General features: G+C 37.3%; 1 protein-coding gene across 3 annotated transcripts in view; it reads right to left on the minus strand.

Moving 5' to 3' along the window:
* Nucleotides 1-18,008, minus strand: part of TFEC (transcription factor EC) — a 77,896-nt gene that overhangs the window by 39,140 nt on the left and 20,748 nt on the right. For all 3 annotated transcript variants that reach the window (XM_070424965.1, XM_070424967.1, XM_070424966.1), the window contains exon 2: nucleotides 5,578-5,805. In XM_070424965.1, the coding sequence (XP_070281066.1) occupies nucleotides 5,578-5,757 (180 nt within the window). In that variant the 5' untranslated portion in view covers nucleotides 5,758-5,805. The remainder of the gene's footprint in view (nucleotides 1-5,577; nucleotides 5,806-18,008) is intronic.

Here is an 18,008-nt window from a genome sequence, read left to right on the forward strand (position 1 = left end):
TGATCATATCAATAGCTGTAGAAAATTTGACAAAACTGAGCACCCATTAATGATAGAAAGTATCAGGAAAGTGGGAACAGAGGGATCATCATGCAACATATTAAAAGCAATATCTGAAAAACCCACAACTAACATTATACTTATTGGGGGAAAACTGCAAGTGTCTCCCTTAAGAGTAGAAACTAGACAGAGATCATTCATTTACATCACTATTATTCAACACTAGAGGCCCAGTGCACGAATTCGTGAATGGGTGGGGTCCAGCCAGCCTGCCCCGATCTGGACAATCAGGGCCAGGGGGCGGGGCTGTGGGAGGTTGGCCAGCTGGCCCTGCCCCCGATTGGGCCGGTTGGCCAGCTGCAGTGTGCATCATAGCAACCAGTCTTTCCGTTCATTCCAGTCATTCTGGTCATTCTGATCATTCCAGTCACTTGGCTTTTATATATATAGATAGTACTAGAAATCCTGGTCACAGAATCAGATAAGAAAGGGGGAAAAAAGGCATCTATTTAGAAAACAAGATGTAAAACTGCCATTATTTACAGATGACATGATACTATATGTAGTGAACCCTAAAGATTCTACCAAAAAGCTAATAGAACTGATCAATGAATTCAGAAATGTAGCAGGATATAAAAGAAATATTCAGAAGTGGATCATATTTTTGTATACAAAAAAAGAACTATCAGCAAGGGAAACTAAAAAAAAATATTCCATTTACAATTATATCAAAAAATAAAGAAATGCATAGAAATAAATTTAACAAAGGAGGTAAAGAACCTGTTCTCAGAAAATGGTAATATTTGAAGAAAGAAATCAAACAGGATGCAAAAAAATGAAAGCATATATCATTTTTATACTAAGAAGAAATTAACATCATTTAAATGTCTATATTACCTAAGCAATCTTTAAGTTCAACACAATTCCTATAAAGATACCAATGGTGTATTTCACTGAACTAGAACAAATAATCCAAAGATTTATATGAAACCTTAAAAGACTTAAAATAGTCACAGCAAACTTGAGAAAGAAGAGCAAAGTTAAAGGTATCAGGCTACCTGATATCAAATTACTAGTAGCCCAGTGCATGAAGATCATGCAGGGGTGGGGGGGTGTCCCTCAGCCTAGCCTGCACCTTCTCCAATGTGCACCGATCCCTGTGGGATCTGGCCTAACTCCGGCAGTCGGACATCCCTCTCGCAATCCGGGAGCACTGGCTCCTATCTGCTCACCTGCCTGCCTGATCACCCCTAACCACTCTGCCTGCCAGTCTGATCAACCCTAACCGACCCCTCTTCTGGCCTGATCACCCCTCCCCTGCCAGCCCGATCACCCCTAACCGCCTCTGCCTCAGCCCCACCACATGGCTTTGTCCAGAAAGATGGCCAGAAGGTCTCCCGGAAGGTCTCCCAGTCTAACTAGCATATTACACTTTTATTAGTATAGATACTACAAGGCTAGTAATTAAAACAGAATGGCACTGGCATAAAAGCAGACCTATAGATCAATGGAACAGAATAGAGACCCCCATAAATAAACCCATAACCATATGTTTAATTAATATTTAACAAAGGAGGCAAGAAAAAATATTGGGTAAAAATAGTCTGATAAGTGATTTTTGATAAATTGTACAGATACATATAAAAAATGAAGCTAGATCCTTCTTTTATCACATACAAGGAAAATCTCAAAATGGATTAAAGATAAATGTCAGACTCAAAACCATAAAACTGGAAGAAAACAGAAAGTAAAATCTCTGACATTTCTCTTAGTAATTGTTTTTCTGATACATCCCCTCTGGCAAGGGAAAAATAAATAAAATAGAAACAAATGGCACTACAACAAACTAAAAAGATTTTCTACAGCAAAGAAAACTATCAACAAAACAAAAATACAATCTACTGAATGTGGGGAGATATTTGCCAATGATACATCTGATAAGGGGTTAATATTCAAAATTTATAAAGAACTCATACAACTCAACACCAAAATAACAATCCAATTAAAAATGAGCAGATAATCTGAATAGACACTTCTCCAAAGATGACATACATAGAGATCTGAAAAGATGCTCAACATCACTAATCATCAGAGAAATGAACATTAAAACCAGAATGAACTATCTCCTCATACCTGTCAGAATGGCTACCTACACTAATAATAGACAAATATGTAAATTGACCACACCCCACAGCCAATCAGGAGGGAATATGCAAATTAACGGGACAAAGATGGCAGCGGCCACGGAGCCAGCTGGAGTGGGCGGGAGGCTTCGGTAGCCCCCAGCAATGGAGGAAGCCAAGCTTCCACCAGCCTGTGCTGGCCGCCGAAGGAGGGGCCTATGGGCGGCAACCACAGAGCTGGCCTGAGCTTGTGGGAGGCTTGGGTCGCCCGGGCCGGCCTCCGAGGGGGGTCCTGAAACGGCCCTCAGCCCCTCACCCAGGCTGGCCAGACAACCATATGGGCGAGGGACCCCGCTGGCAGGTGTGGCCAGCCTGAAAACGGCCCTCAGCCCCTCACCCAGGCTGGCCACGCCCCCCCAGTGGGGACCCTCACCCCATGGGGGTGTGGCTAGCCTGCAAACTGCCCCAGCCCCTTGTCCAGGCTGGCACCATCCCCAGTGGAGACCCCCACCCTGATCCGGGATACCCTTCAGGGCAAAACTAGCCGGCCCCCACCCGTGCATCAGGCCTCTATCTATACTAATAAAAGGGTAATATGCTAATTAGACTGGGAATTCTTCCAGGAGACCTTCCAGACATTCTGGACAAAGCCATGGTGGTGGGACCAAGGTAGAGGCGGTTAGGAGTCAAGAGGGGATGGCAGTTGTGGGTGATCAGGATGTTGGGGAGGGCCATTGGGTGTGATCAGGCTGGCGGGGGGGGGGGCAGTTGTGGGCAAGCAGGCCATCAGTGGGGGTCAGTTGGGGGCAGGCATGGCCAGCCTGAAAACGGCCCTCAGCCCCTTACCCAGGCTGGTCAGGCACCCCAGTGTGAACCCCCCCACTGAAGAGGGTGTGGCCAGCCTGCAAACATCCCCCGAGGGATCCCAGATTGGAGAGGGTGCAGGCTGGGCTGAGGAACACCCCCCCCCCCCCAACCCCCTGCATGAATTTCATGCACCGGGCCACTAGTCCTATATAATAAAGAGGTAATATACAAATTGACCATCACTCCAACTCACAAGATGGCTGCCCCCATGTGGACACAAAATGGCTGCCACAAGATGGCCAGCAGGGGAGGGCAGTTAGGGACGATCAGGCCTGCAGGGGAGGGCAGTTATGGGTGACTGGGCTGGCAGAGGAGGGCAGTTGGAGGTGACCAAACCAGCAGAGGAGGGCAGTTAAGGGTGACCAGGCCAGCAGGGAAGCAGTTAGGCATCAATCAGGCTGGCAGGGGAGTGGTTAGGGGGTGATCAGGCTGGCAGGCAGAAGTGGTTAGGGGCAATCAGACAGGCAGGCAGGCTAGCAGTTGGGAGCCAGCAGTCCTAGATTGTGAGAGGGGATGTCCCAGATTGGAGAGGGTCCAGGCTGGGCTGAGGGACACACACCCCTCCACCATGCACTAATTTCATGCATCGGGCTTCTAGTCATTAATAAAGCAACAAACAGCCAGTGCTGGCAATTATATGACAAAAGGGAACCCTCATGCACCGTTGGTGAGAATACATTGGTACAGCCATTGTGGAAAGCAGTATGGAACTGCCTTATGACCCAGCAATTCTGCTTCTGGAAATTTATCTGAAGGAATCAAAACACTAATTTGAAAGAACATACAATGAACAACATAAACTGGTGAACAACAATAGAACCAGAGACATAGAAGCATTGAACAGACTGTCCAACCTATGAGGGAAGGCGGGGGTAAGGGTGTAAGAGATCAACCAAAGGACTTGTATGCATGCATATGAGCATAACCAATGGACACAGACAGTAGGGAGGTGAGGGCATGTGCTGGGGGATGGGAGGAGCTGGGGAGAGGTCAATGGGGGAAAACTCATGTAATACTTTAAACAATAAACAATTTAAATTTAAAAAATAATAAGCAAACAGATATAGATATATTGCCTATATATCTATACATATTATCTCATATATGTATAATATCTATCTATTAGCAAATTCTGGTTTTAAATTACAGATGCATCATTTACTAAAAAAAAGAAGGAAGGAAGGAAGGAAGGAAGGAAGGAAGGAAGGAAGGGAGGGAGGAAGGAAGGAAGGAAGGAAGGAAGGAAGGAAGGAAGGAAGGAAGGAAGGAAGAACATATGCACCTCTATGTTCATAACAGCATTATTTACAATAACCAAGATATAGAAGCAACACAAGTGCCCATCAGTAGAGATTGGCTATAGAAGTAATAGTACATGTATATAATAGCATATTACTGGACTACTAATAAAAGAATAAAATCTTACCATTTACCACAGAATGGATGGACCTAGAGCAGTGATGGCGAACCTTTTGAGCTCGGCATGTCAGCATTTTGAAAAACCCTAACTTAACTCTGGTGCCGTGTCACATATAGAAATTTTTTGACATTTGCAACCATAGTAAAACAAAGACTTATATTTTTGATATTTATTTTATATATTTAAATGCCATTTAACAAAGAAAAATCAACCAAAAAAATGAGTTCGTGTGTCACCTGTGACACGCGTGTCATAGGTTAGCCATCACTGACCTAGAGGGCATTATGCTAAGTGAAATAAGTTATGCAGAAAAATGTAAATATCATACTATTTCACAGGACAAAACAAATGAACAAACACAACAGAAACAGACTCATAGATATGGAGAACAAACTGATGGTAGCCATAGAGGAGGTGGGGTGGGGTATTGCGTGAAAATATTAAGGGGATCAAAAAGTGCAAATGGATAGTCACAAAATAGTCACAGCATAGGGAATATAGTCAATAATAACTATGTATATATGGTGCCAGGTGGGTACTGAAAATATTGGGGGTGGGGGAGGGACACTTTAAATTATATAATTGTCTAATCACTATGCTGTATACCTGAAACTTAAGAAAAAAAATACATTTTTAAATGGTTATCATACAGAGTCTAGGTATAGGTTTTTTATATTAATAAAAGCCAAATAACTCCAGAATAAAGTTTGGCTTATTATCAGTAAAATGGCAAGAGTCTAGGTTCCAGTATGTGCAATGGACCCATAAGTCTTTCGGTAGTTACTGAATACTCTACTTGTGAAGGACTGTGCTTGATTCTCAGCTGAGGGAAATCTCCTTTATTAAAAAAGAAAATATTTTCATTTTTTACACTTTATAGCAAAGATCTTTCCATGCCCCCCCAAAGCTAAATATTCTTAACATATATTAGAGATTATTTTGACTTATATTGATACATATCTGAAATGAGTATTGACATAAATTTTATATTGTATTATACATAATTAATGTGCATAACTAATTATTACAAATTAATGAATTAAGACACCTCTTTTGTTAAGTGAATTTGTATTTGAAATTTTTACTATCAAAATGTCAACCTCAATTTCTTTGAATACTTAAAAAAAACACTCATTATATATTTTCATAAGCAGCTGTTAGACATACATGCCATTCCACATTGTCATCTTCTTTCCTAAGAGTTAGCAACGTGGTGAGTGGATTTCCAGTGATGCCAGGGTCACTCTCCAGGGATGGGTGTCCATGCTGTACCACAAGCACACTGCTTTGCGTTGAAGGATGGGACCGTTTAATAGTCTGATTGAGGATCTGGTGGTCAAGGGTCATGGAGGGTTTTACTTGATGTCTGGCAGGACTTTCCAGGTGTGTGGGAACCTACAAAATATAATACAAACAATTGCTATGTGTAGCATCATCTGGCATTTCAAAGTTCCATTGTCAACAATTGAAGTACTAGGGGCCCGATGCACAAAATTCGTGTAAGAGTAGGCCCTCGCAGCCCTGGCTTCGTCTGGAAAGTCATCCAGAAGGTCGTCCAGACGGTTGTTTCGCTGTTCAGCCGTTCAGTCTACTTGAATATTATGCTTTTGTTATTATAGATGGCAATAAACACACTATAACATCTAGTTTCTCTCAAATTTATGGTTCAAAGTTTACTAAAATCATTTAAATGCTAGCCATGTTTTTAAGAATAACCCTCAAAATTACATGCAAATAAAACAAAATTGGGAATAAATATATAACTAGCATTACTTTTTGAGGGTCTCAAAAAGAAAGGTTGAAATAATACAAGGAAAGTACAGTTGATTCATTATTATTAGTGATTTTTGTATTTCATTAGATTCCTTTACATTACAAATATAAATATTCTATAGGATATAATAACAACTATCTTTTATTTAATTTTTTAAATTACCCAGGAAGGAGCAGAAACAAGAAACATATATACTAAATATTAAGTGTAGTATTTTATGGATGGTGAAAATCTAGGTAATTATTTTCACTTTTCTATATTTTCTAGTTTCTATACCAGGCATATTTAAATTTTTTAATAATCTTATTTTTAAACCCTTCCATATTCCCACTTTATAAAAACAAAACTTTGGGAGAGTCATTATGAATGACAGAAAAAATGGTCTAATATTTTGAAACTCCTTTTTCAAATCACAGACTTAATATTCTGAGCATCTTCAGTCTAGCTGTCAAAGTTAACAACATACCATTATTTGTATGAGGACAACTTTAAGCATTTCAAGCTTTCCTCTTAAAAGCCCGTGAAAGCCTGCCAGCCCCCTTTATATTAACTAAGCTGTGATGTGGATACATTTTCCTCAAGTGGCCTATTATAGACCTAATTAATATTTCCCTCATGTTAAACAATAGTAAAGATGGCTGCACAGTGCTTATTTTTTGTTTATTTCAGTTACACAAACTACTCCTTAAAGCCCTTAATATGCATTAACTCAGATAAATAGCATTTATGAAGTATTTTGCATTTAAATTAGCTGGTTTGGGGTACCATATTGTAGTAGTTACTTTAGTTTAATTTTGTTATGCTGACATTTTTAGCATTATTTTAATTGTACTGCCATAAAATAATTTTCAGTCATATAACAAAAGATTAAGATTGGTAATAAAGATTTTACATGTTACTAATTATATTACTATGAACTTTAAATTTGTGCTGGTAAAATAACATTGCATTAAAATGCCATGGGTAATTTTTTAGGGTAGCTGTTTAGATTATCTTACAGTTTTAGTTTATTCTTCTTCATCTAGATGCATTTATGAAATATACATTATAAGTACTATTTTCATATTCACAAATCTGAATCTCTTACACAATGTAACTAAATGCTAGAGTACATTGTATATCTACAAATGGAAAGTATCTCTTCTAAAAAAAAGTATGTTGAATCAGAACTTATAGCATTAACTAATTCATTTTTCACTTTTCATCCACTGGCTAGGAAAGCTTCATTAGAGTGCTTGCATTTGTGTTACATCAGGACTACAAGAGAAGTCACAGAGGTGATCCCAGGGCCCTAGACCTTTTCCATCTAAGGCACTATTAATATCAACTACAACAAAAGCAATAATAATGACAATAATATGCAATAGTTACCAATCACTGTGCTAAGCAATTTATCCACATTCATTTAATCCTTGGTAGAGCCTTAGGAGATAGGTTCCATTGCAGCATGTAGATGAAGCCACCAAGACTTAGAGATTAAGTGACTACATGTTACCACTCCTCAAGAAAGGGATGAAGCCAGAATACAGATCCTGTCATCTTAAACATTACACTTATTGGCTCAGTAATGTACACAACAAATTTAAAATGCCACACAAAGTAGTGATTTTAAAAAACTAATTAAAAGATAAAACGGTTATAAATCAGGTGTTGGAAGGAGATGGTCTTGCATAAGGAGAAAAGAAGGAAATCTCAAATGCAAAATATAAAAATGAAACAATAAAGGACATCGGAAGTCACAAAGTCGTGAAAAGGAACTCAAAGAAAGACCTTCCTTTCTCAGAGCAAGACTACCATCTCCTCTTTAGACCACTCTATACAGAGAGAAAATAAAATATAAAATGGAACCAACGCTAATTCTGCCTAAATTATTGGTTACTTAAGGAATTCCAAATGTTTAGCAGGCAAAAGTAAAGACTAACTTGGACCCAATCTATGTAACACCTGTAAACGAAGCAGAAGAGTCTAAAAGCTCAGTAGAGTAGAAAAAGAATCAATGGAATGTAATGAAGCTACTGCCCAGAAAAATCTCTATGTTTTCTAATCATGGACTGATATCAGAACAATGACACAACTAAGTATAAAACATCAGTTAAATCATATGAGCCAATTTTAAAATAATTTTACATTGCCTGGGATCTAAGGATACAACTATAAAACTATGTATTAGAGCTGTTTCACTGAAGGTCCCAGTATTTGTCTGGATGAAGTGAATGAAACTATAGGTTGCCATTGTTCATTTATTCACTTATGTAAAAAATACGTTTTCTGCCCTAGCCCAGGAGCTCAGTTGGTTGGAGTGTTGTCCCAATACACCAAGTTTGCAGGTTCATTCCCCAGACAGGGCACATAGAAGAATCCACCAATGAATATATAAATAAGTGAAACAAAAAAATCTATCTCTCTCTTTCAAATCAATAAATTTTTTAAAATAATTTTTAAGAAATATGTTTTCAGTGCCCAGAATGTGTGTACGGAATGGTACACTGAATATAGAAAGGAGATATAGTGGGGCCTTGACTTACGAGTTTAATTCGTTCCGTGACAGAGCTTGTAACTCAAATTACTCGCATGTCAAATCAACAGTGAACGAGTGAGACACGTGATGCTGGGCTGATGTTGTGGGGTTCACTGTGACGTTCACTGCGCCAACTAACAGTGGGGTATCTGAAGCTGGCTCATAACCCGAATTTTAGCTCTCAACTCAAAGCAAAAACTCATTAGTCGGGACACTCGTAAGTCAAGGCCCCACTGTAGTTGCAGTGTCTGGCTTCAAAGACCTTGCAGTCTAGTCATGGTCTAGACAGGAAAGAAAAATACATGATCTCCAAAGCTAGCACTGTGTTTACCTTGCTGGCTGCTATATTGTCATATTTCCTACACATAACCCAGATATTGGCACACATTAGGCTTTTTTCTTCATTTTTTAATTTTTTCTTTTTTATATTTTTATTGATTTTAGAGAGGAAGGGAAAGGGAGAGATAGAAACATCAATAATGAGAGAAATCATTGATCAGCTGCTTTCTGCACGCCCCCTACTGGGGATTGAGCCCACAACCCAGGCAAGTGCCCTTGACCAGAATCAAACTCCAGACCCCTCAGTCCACAGGCCGACTCTCTATCCACTGAGCCAAACCAAATAGGGCCGCACAATAGGCTTTTTAAAATATGTAAACTGCATGTATTCAATGAATTATTGAATGAATGGGTCAACAAAGTAGAGTGTATGATTAACTTTAGTGACATTAGAGAGCTTTGGGAATCCACAACAGAAACAGATAAACCATTATCAGAGTAACAGTCTTAACCTAGCAAGCTGAAGCAGCTATATATTGTGATTTGATTCATTAACCTGTGAAAGAGATTAAGACCATCTACATATAGGGAAATTTTGCTATTGAAAACAATAAGTAAATCATACCTCCAGAACTATGCATTATGTCTCAATATTATCAGTTTGCTACTGGAAACTAAATATACTAATGGTCAGTTTAAGTCCAAGGTTTTCTCTATGTATAGAAATCTGTTTTATTTAACTTAAAATATATTTTTATTTATAGTCTCCCTGTTTGCTGAAATATTGTAAATAAATAGAAGCTGTGAATGTTTGTGAGAGGTAGTTGCACCAGAAAATGTAGGCTGAAGGTTAATATTGTAATTGAATATAAAATTTACTCATGAGCATCCTGGCAGCCAAGAAAAAAGGACAATATATATATATATATATATATATATATATATATATAGAGAGAGAGAGAGAGAGAGAGAGAGAGATGTATTTTATATATATGTAGAACTTGTGATATTGCAGATATTTGACCATTGTTTTGTACAAAATGTCAGCTCCATGTGCTTTAATCAGAGGCAGGACAGTCATGCAGGGGAAAATCTAGGTCATGCACTATAACATTCACTATATTTATTTTTGATCAAAGGCCCACAGAATAATATGAATCAGCTCAAGTCAAAAGCCCAAATATATAATTTGGTACTGATCTGACTGAAACTTTGATAGCACTTACAAAGGCAGAGTAGTGTTTTCAAAGCCAATTATCCTGAAGACTCCATATTTGGATACACAAATTGTCTCAAACTAGGCTTTAGATAGAATTGTGTGGTATGTGTTTTTTTAAGTTCCATTATTTGACGTTATAAAAATATAAAACTTAACTTAAAATTTTTTAAAGAAATCTGTTTCAAATGTAGTCAAATTCCAATATTCTAAGAGAGATGTAGGTCTTTTTTTAAAAAAAAAAAATCACAAGATCAACCGAAGGACTTGTATGCATGCATATGAGCATAACCAATGGACATAAGACACTGGGGGGTAGGGGAAGCCGGGGTATTGTCAAGGGCGGGGAAAAAAGGACACATATGTAATACCCTTTGTAATGCTTTAAACAATAAAAAAAAATCACAAATATAGATATTGTGGTGACCAGAGGTGAAGGGGGTGGGGAAGGTTGAAGACAGTAAAGGGGGTCAATATATTAGTAGGATGATGGAAGGGGATTAAATTTATAAGCTCACAATGCAATATACAGATGATGTATTACAATATTGTAGACTTGAAATGTAAATAATCTTATTAACCAATGTCACCCCAATAAATTTATTAAAAATAAATATATGTATTAATGAGCTATAAAAATGCTTAGACCCATTAATAAGAGAACCCAAAACTGTGCTTACTGAGTAATCTGAACTGTTTTTTAAAATTAAGTGTAGATCAATGGAACAAAACAGAGAACCCAGAAATAAACTGATGCCTTTATGGTCAATTAATGTTTGACAAATGAGACAAGAGGATACAATGGAGGAAAGATAATCTCTTCAATAACGGTGTTTGGAAAATTGAACAGGCACATGCAAAAAAATGAAAGTAGACCACCAACTTACACCATGCACAAGAATAAATTCAAAATGTATAAAAGACTTAAATGTAAGTCACAGAGCCATAAAAATCCTAGAAGAAAACCTAGGCAGTAAAATCTCAGACATCTCTCATAGCAATGTTTTGTTCCTATATCTCCTAGGGAAAGAGAAACAAAACAAACCAATTTTTTTAAAAAATGGGACTGCGTCAAACTAAAAAGCTTCTGCACAGCAAAAGAAACGATCTACAAAATGAAAAGGGAAGCCACTGTATGGGAGAACATATTTTCAATGATATATCTAATGAGGAGTTGATTTCTAAACTATAGGGTTTCCCTCAAAAATGTATATGCATACTTTGAATAATTATAAAGGCAGTGTTTGTTAAAATACTTTTCATTTTCAAATTTGAGCTATCAGCTGTTAAAATGTATGCATTTTTCGAGACACCCTGTATATAAAGAACTTACACAACTCAACACCAGAAAGACAAACAATCCAACTAAAAAAAGGGGGGGAAAGGTGTCATGGCTAGGTGGCTCAGTCGGTTGGAGCATCGTCCCATGCACCAAAATGTGTGTGTGTTGATTCCTTGTCAGAGCACATGCCTAGGTTGCAGATTTGATCCCTGGTTTGGGGGCATACGTGAGGCAACTGATTGTTGTTTCTCTCTCAAATCTATGATTCTCTCTATGTGTTGCTGTCTCTCTCTATCTCTGTCTTTCTTTCTCTTTTCCCTTCCTCTCTCTCTGAAATCAATGGAAACATCTCCTCAAGTGAGGATTTTAAAAAATGGGCAAAGGACATGCATAGATGTTTCTCCAAAGAGGACATACAGATGGCCAATAGACATATGAAAAAATGTTCAATGTCACTAATCATCAGAGAAATGCAAATTAAAACCATAATGACATATCATTTCATACCTTCCAGAATGGTTATCTTTAATAAATCAACAAACAACAAGTGCTAGCAAGGATGTGGAGAAAAGGGAACCCTAGTGCACTGCTGATGGAAATGCAGACTGGTGCAGCCACTGTGGAAAACAGTATGACGTTTCCTCAACAAATTAAAAATGGAACTGCCTTTTGACCCAGTGATCCCACTTCTAGGTATTTATCTTAAGAATTCCAAAACACCACTCAGAAAGAATATATGAACCCCTATGTTCATAGCAGCGTTATTTACAATATTTAAGATCTGGAAATGGCCAAAGAGTTCATCAGTAGATGAGTAGATAAAAAAGGCGATGGTACATTTACACAACAGAATACTATGCAGCCATAAAAAAGAAAAAAATCTTATCTTTTGCAATATCATGGATGGACCTGGAGATTATTATGCTAAGTGAAAGAAGACAGTCAGAGAAAGACAAATACCATATGATCTCACTTATATATGGAATTTAATGAACAAAATAAAATAATGAACAATATAGAAAGAGAGGCATGGATACATCGAAACAGATTAACAGCTGTCAGAGGGGAGGCAGGAGTCCGGGATTGGATGGAAATGGTGAAGAGATTAGCCAAAGAACATATATGTAAACCCACAGACACAGACAATAGTATGGTGATGACCCGAGGGAAGGGGGGCAGGCTGGGAAGAGAAGGTGAAAGGGAAGGAAAATAGGGGACATCTGTTGTAATAGTGTCAACAGTAAAAATAGAACTAAAAAATGATTAGAATCACACAAACTCCTGCAAGTACAATGAGCTAAAGGAAAGGATTTGGTCAGGAAGGAAAAGAAAAGCATTGCCATGGTTGTAGAAAACATAATCATTGGGGAATCACAAGCACAAAACCAAAATGTATGTATCTATGATCTCTACTTTTTCCCTTTTTCTAGTCTCGCTTTCTGAACTACACTAGATACAGGAATTTTGCTTTTGGGGGTGGTTTGGAGGAAATTCATGCAAAAGCATCCTAATACCATAGAGAAAAGTCAGATCTCATTCTCTGACATTAGCAGTTTAAACAACAGAAGATGATTTAGAGTATCAAATACCTGGTGTCTTTTTTTTCCTCTCAAAGTTAAGATTAGTCTTGGAAGTTTTCAACTCTACAAATTAGCAAATATGTAGTTAGAAATTAATTAATACTAACAAAATATCAGGTGGCCCTATTTGCATTTGGATTTAAAATGTCCCGCTGGGTGGAAGAGCTGAGAAGGAATGTGAGCCAGCCATGCAGTGCCAACTGGAAAGACTCTCAAAGTCCCCATGTCGAGTCATCCTCATCTTCACACAGTGGTTTTCAACTTATGCTCTTAGATACATGAATCATCCCCCCAATTTATTTGTCACTGTTCTACACTATCGTCATTTGACCTAATTCTTATATGGGTTTCAGAATCCATCCAGTGGATCGCAATAGGGAGAGTATATTGTACAAGGAAATTTTAGAAATAAATAGTCATACAAGAAAAAAAAACCTTTAGAGGACTCCACAAACCCTGTGTATAAGGTGCACATGTCATATTTACTAGTTGTATCATAGCTCCTTAAATATTGCTTTGTATTTATATTCATTAAAGCTTGTATATATTTTAACTTCTTTAAAAATGCTACCTTTTAGCATAAGCAAAGTAAGCCAAAAGGAGAAATATAAGTATCATATGATCTCACTCATATGTGGAATCTAATGAACAAAATAAACTGATGAACAAAATAGATCCAGAAACATAGAAGCATGGAACAGACTGACGAATCTCAGAGGGAAGGCAGGGGTAGGAGATGGGTGGGGAGAGATTAACTGGGGAACTAATATGCATTTGTGCATAATCCATGGACACAGACAGTAGTGTGGTGAAGGCCTGGGAGGGGTGGGTGCAGGATGGAGGGGGCCCATGGGGGAAAATGGGGGGGACATCTGTAATATTTTCAACAATAAAGATAATTTTTAAAATGTTATCTTTTGATAAAGAAAACGTAAGATAATGGTAAAAGCCCTCCCTCAGCTAATTCTTTCAACAGTCACTCAGCAAACAATGAGAGTTTGCTGTTTGTTAGAGCCAGTCCTCTGGGAAAGTCATTCCTCTCCCGAAAGCAGGTCTGTGACCCATGTGTCACCATCCACCTGGAGACCACTTATCTAAACGGAGGTCACGGGACCTGGGAGGGGATGAAACACCTTCTGGGTGCTAGTCTTTTAAAACTCAATACTAAAAAGTGATGGCAAACATCATGTAAGAAATTAGCTCAGTAACAAGACTCTTTATCACCATTAATTTACTAGTCAAACAAATTAATCAAGCAAACATGGGCACCTACCTAGTAAGCATGTATAACTATCTGCAAGGACAGAAAGAAATATATTCAGCCAGAAATACATTTCTTGTAAATATTTTACCAGGTGATAGTGAATAAAAACATACCATACACACACACACACACACACACACACACACACACACACACATCAAAAAGCAAGGTAGACATCCCCATTCACTATGACAGTATTTAATTTTGTTAATTTTGTACTAAAGCTTGAATTTAATAAATGAAGTAAAAGCTTTGACTTCACAAGTGAATAATAGGTAACTATTAATTATGTTCCAAGTATCAGAGCTTTATAAGAGGAAATCTATTTTGGGGGCTTATGAATCTACTACCTCCTAGGTATCTACTTATAAAAGCTATATGACATTTGTTAAGGTTCTGTAGTAAAGATTAATAACTCATTTCTTCAACTCTCACTTTCTTCACAGTAGTCTTTGGATATTTATATGCCCATAAATCTCATCTTGACTAAAACTAAAATTATAAAGTCGAGCTTGTCTGATTGAGATATAACAACTGAACGAAGTAAGGCCCAGTTCATCAAAAGTTTTACTTAGCTTCTGAGTAAATGTCAGCATATTTCAGTTGAGTATTATATAATCCAAAACTATTTGAAAGATACTAATATAAAATATGATTCTAATATATTCTTTCAGTCCCAATCATTTGAATGTGGATAATTCGAGCAGTGTGTCTCTGAGGAGTGATACACACTTAAAATACTTTGGAGGCATGAATATTACTGATCAGAGTTTTCCTAATTCAATAGTGTTCTAGCAGTAAAAATGCTTGCACTCCACAAGCACTCATATTTGCACTAGAAAGTCCAAGCTTCCCTTGTTATCTCTTATAATTAATCCAATTCCATCTACTGTATTGTTTTGTTTATGTTAGTATCTCAGTAAAATTACCATTTTATACCTCTAAAAGAATTAGATAAAGTAGCAGTAACTGTGGTTTATTTAGTCTAATCTGTTTTGGAAGAGTATGTATATTTGGAGTTTTTGAACCATAGACATCAATCAAGAATCACATCGAGACTGACCAGCTCATGTTGGCCTCAAAATAATACAAGAGCCATGCACATACTAATGTCAACTGGCAACATCATCAATAACCAGAATAAGTTAATATGAAACATGCAAAAATCTTAAGCCACAATGCTTTAAAATGTATTGGACATTGTGTTCACAGATTTAGCATTCATTAATTCTATAAATATTTTTGAGTGCCTACCACACATTAGGTTTTATGTTACTGTTTAAACTTTGGGAATAAAATTATGAACACAACAGACATAATCCAGTCTTCAAAGAGTTCACAATCTATTAGGAGATAGAGATAATTAAACATATAATTATAACACAATGTAATAAACCCGATGACATCAAAAGTTCTCACAAAATCAAGCAGAAAGACCTAGATAAAAACGGAAACAAATCATTCAAATAATAGTCATTTTCTGAAAAAAAGTCAGTTTCTGCTACTAATTTTACTAGTTCATTTGCTTAACAAATATATGCATGTCTCTATTTGCTAGCCACTTGGGTTGGTAATTATGGTGAGCAAAGTCAAGCATGGTGAGCAAAATCTCTCTCCTCACATAGCTCATGGAGAGGTGAAAGAGGCAGATTTTTAATCAAACAATCACTCAAATGACTATAAATGTTCAAGTGCTACACATGATAGGAAGTATGAGCATGTAGAAACAGATTAGACAGAAGTTAGGGGTAAGTTTCCTGAGGAAGGAACGATCGGGCTGAATCTGGAGTACGACAGGAAGCAACGAGAGGGAGAGTCTAGAAAAAGCATTCCAGGGAAGTGGAGCAGCACATGCAAAACCTTGGTGAGAGGAAGCAAGATGAGAAAAATGCACTGAAAGGAAATAATGGGACTAGAGCAGAGAGATTATGATGTGCTAGGAAGTGGGTAAGCCAGTAGGACAAGGCCATAAAATTCTTTAAGTACAGAAAGGTAACTTATTTTTCTTTATCATAAGGAAGGGGTCATAGTAGTTTGGTTGGGTGAATGTTAGGGGTGTAAAATGACAAAGTCCAGGAAAGAAACAAGAGCTGCTTGTCCTAGGTCCATGTGATCAGGGTAAAGTGGTCACATGGAAACAAGTAGCTGGATTCCACAGATATTAGAAATTGATTAAGAAATGATACCTGAGTTTTTTGGCTTAAGTTGCTGAATGGATAGTTTTGCCCATGTAGAAGACTGGGACTTAGGGATAGAATCATAAGTTTGATTTTGAATACATTGAGTTTGTGATGTTTCAAAGGTGGTCAGCTGGGTCTAGAAATCAGAAGTAAGGTATGGGCTGTGGATGCAATTTATGTAACGTCTATACTTAGGTGATAACTGATGAGATGATCATTAGAGGATGTACAAAATTGTAAGAGGAGAGGCCTGGAACAAAGCAGGGGAGACTCCCAAGTTCTAATTACATTTAGGAAAATCTATTGTGATTCTAAACTCTATTTTCCCCTAGGTTCCACTGATTAGTTTCACACATTTTGCAAAATGCTTATTTGAAGTTTGTGTGTGTTACATTGTCAGGTAAATACTAGAAGGGGTCAATGGGGTGAAAAAGGAGGACATCTGTAATACTTTCAGCAATGAAGGTAAACTTAAAAAAAGAATAGTCTACTAAGTAAGACATTTCACTGTCTAAAAAAATTAAGTACGAATGAAAAGTTTAATTTCGCAGAACAGTTTTCTATATGCGTTGCTGTAAATTTATACTGAAAAGCCCAGTAAGTGTGTGCATTTACCAGTCACCCCCAGTAAATAAATGCACACGGTGGAGCATGGCTCCGTGCACATGGGAACATCGGAGAGTGGGTTAAAACTGCCGCAGAGGAATCTCAGAGGGAAGCGGAAGGGAAGAGATGAACCGAAGAACATATATGCATATATGTGTAACCCGTGGACACAGAATAGTGTGGTAGGCCTAGAGGGGATGGGTGCCAGGTGGAGGGGACCAATGGGGCAGGAGGGGATGTCAGTAATACTTTCAACAATAAAGATAAATTAAAGAAAAAAAAAACTGCTGCAGAAAGTCACACCTCTGGACAACAGAACCAGTTACCACAGGTGATGTGGTGTGATCATGTACTAATCATTTGCTGAACATTGTTTACCAATGGTCACTCTTGGATTTAAATATGTAGAATATGTAGATTATAGTTGTAGGTATCTAATATTTATGTCGGGGGAATTACTACAATGTTTTTTCCAACATATGGCCTATTAACTAAAATTTGTTAAAATAACAATAAATTAATAACAAAAAGTAACTAGTTAATTTCATTATAATCAAATCTTGGCATATTAAAATTAACAGGGTGTTAATTTTCACATGTGACATATGGACCAGAAATTTTGTCTGTTAAATTCAAAGTCTATTAAATCAAGGTCCAAAAAATTGAGGGTTAATGTATGTAGAAAGGACTATGCTATATGCTTTGCATATATTTTTTTCATTTAACCTTATAATATCATAAATAAAAGACTCAAGTGGGTCATCACAACTAGATTTTTAACTAGTGCAATATATAATTGCTTGTTATTTTCCAAAAATATTATGTATTAAAATTTTAATTTTAATTTAAATACATAATATTTTTAAATAAAATTTCTTGATAATATATAAAGAATTAAT

Source organism: Myotis yumanensis, unplaced genomic scaffold, assembly GCF_028538775.1.
Source record: "Myotis yumanensis isolate MYYU_CA2020_CCGP unplaced genomic scaffold, mMyoYum1.0.hap1 SCAF_9, whole genome shotgun sequence".
Lineage (NCBI taxonomy): Eukaryota > Metazoa > Chordata > Mammalia > Chiroptera > Vespertilionidae > Myotis > Myotis yumanensis.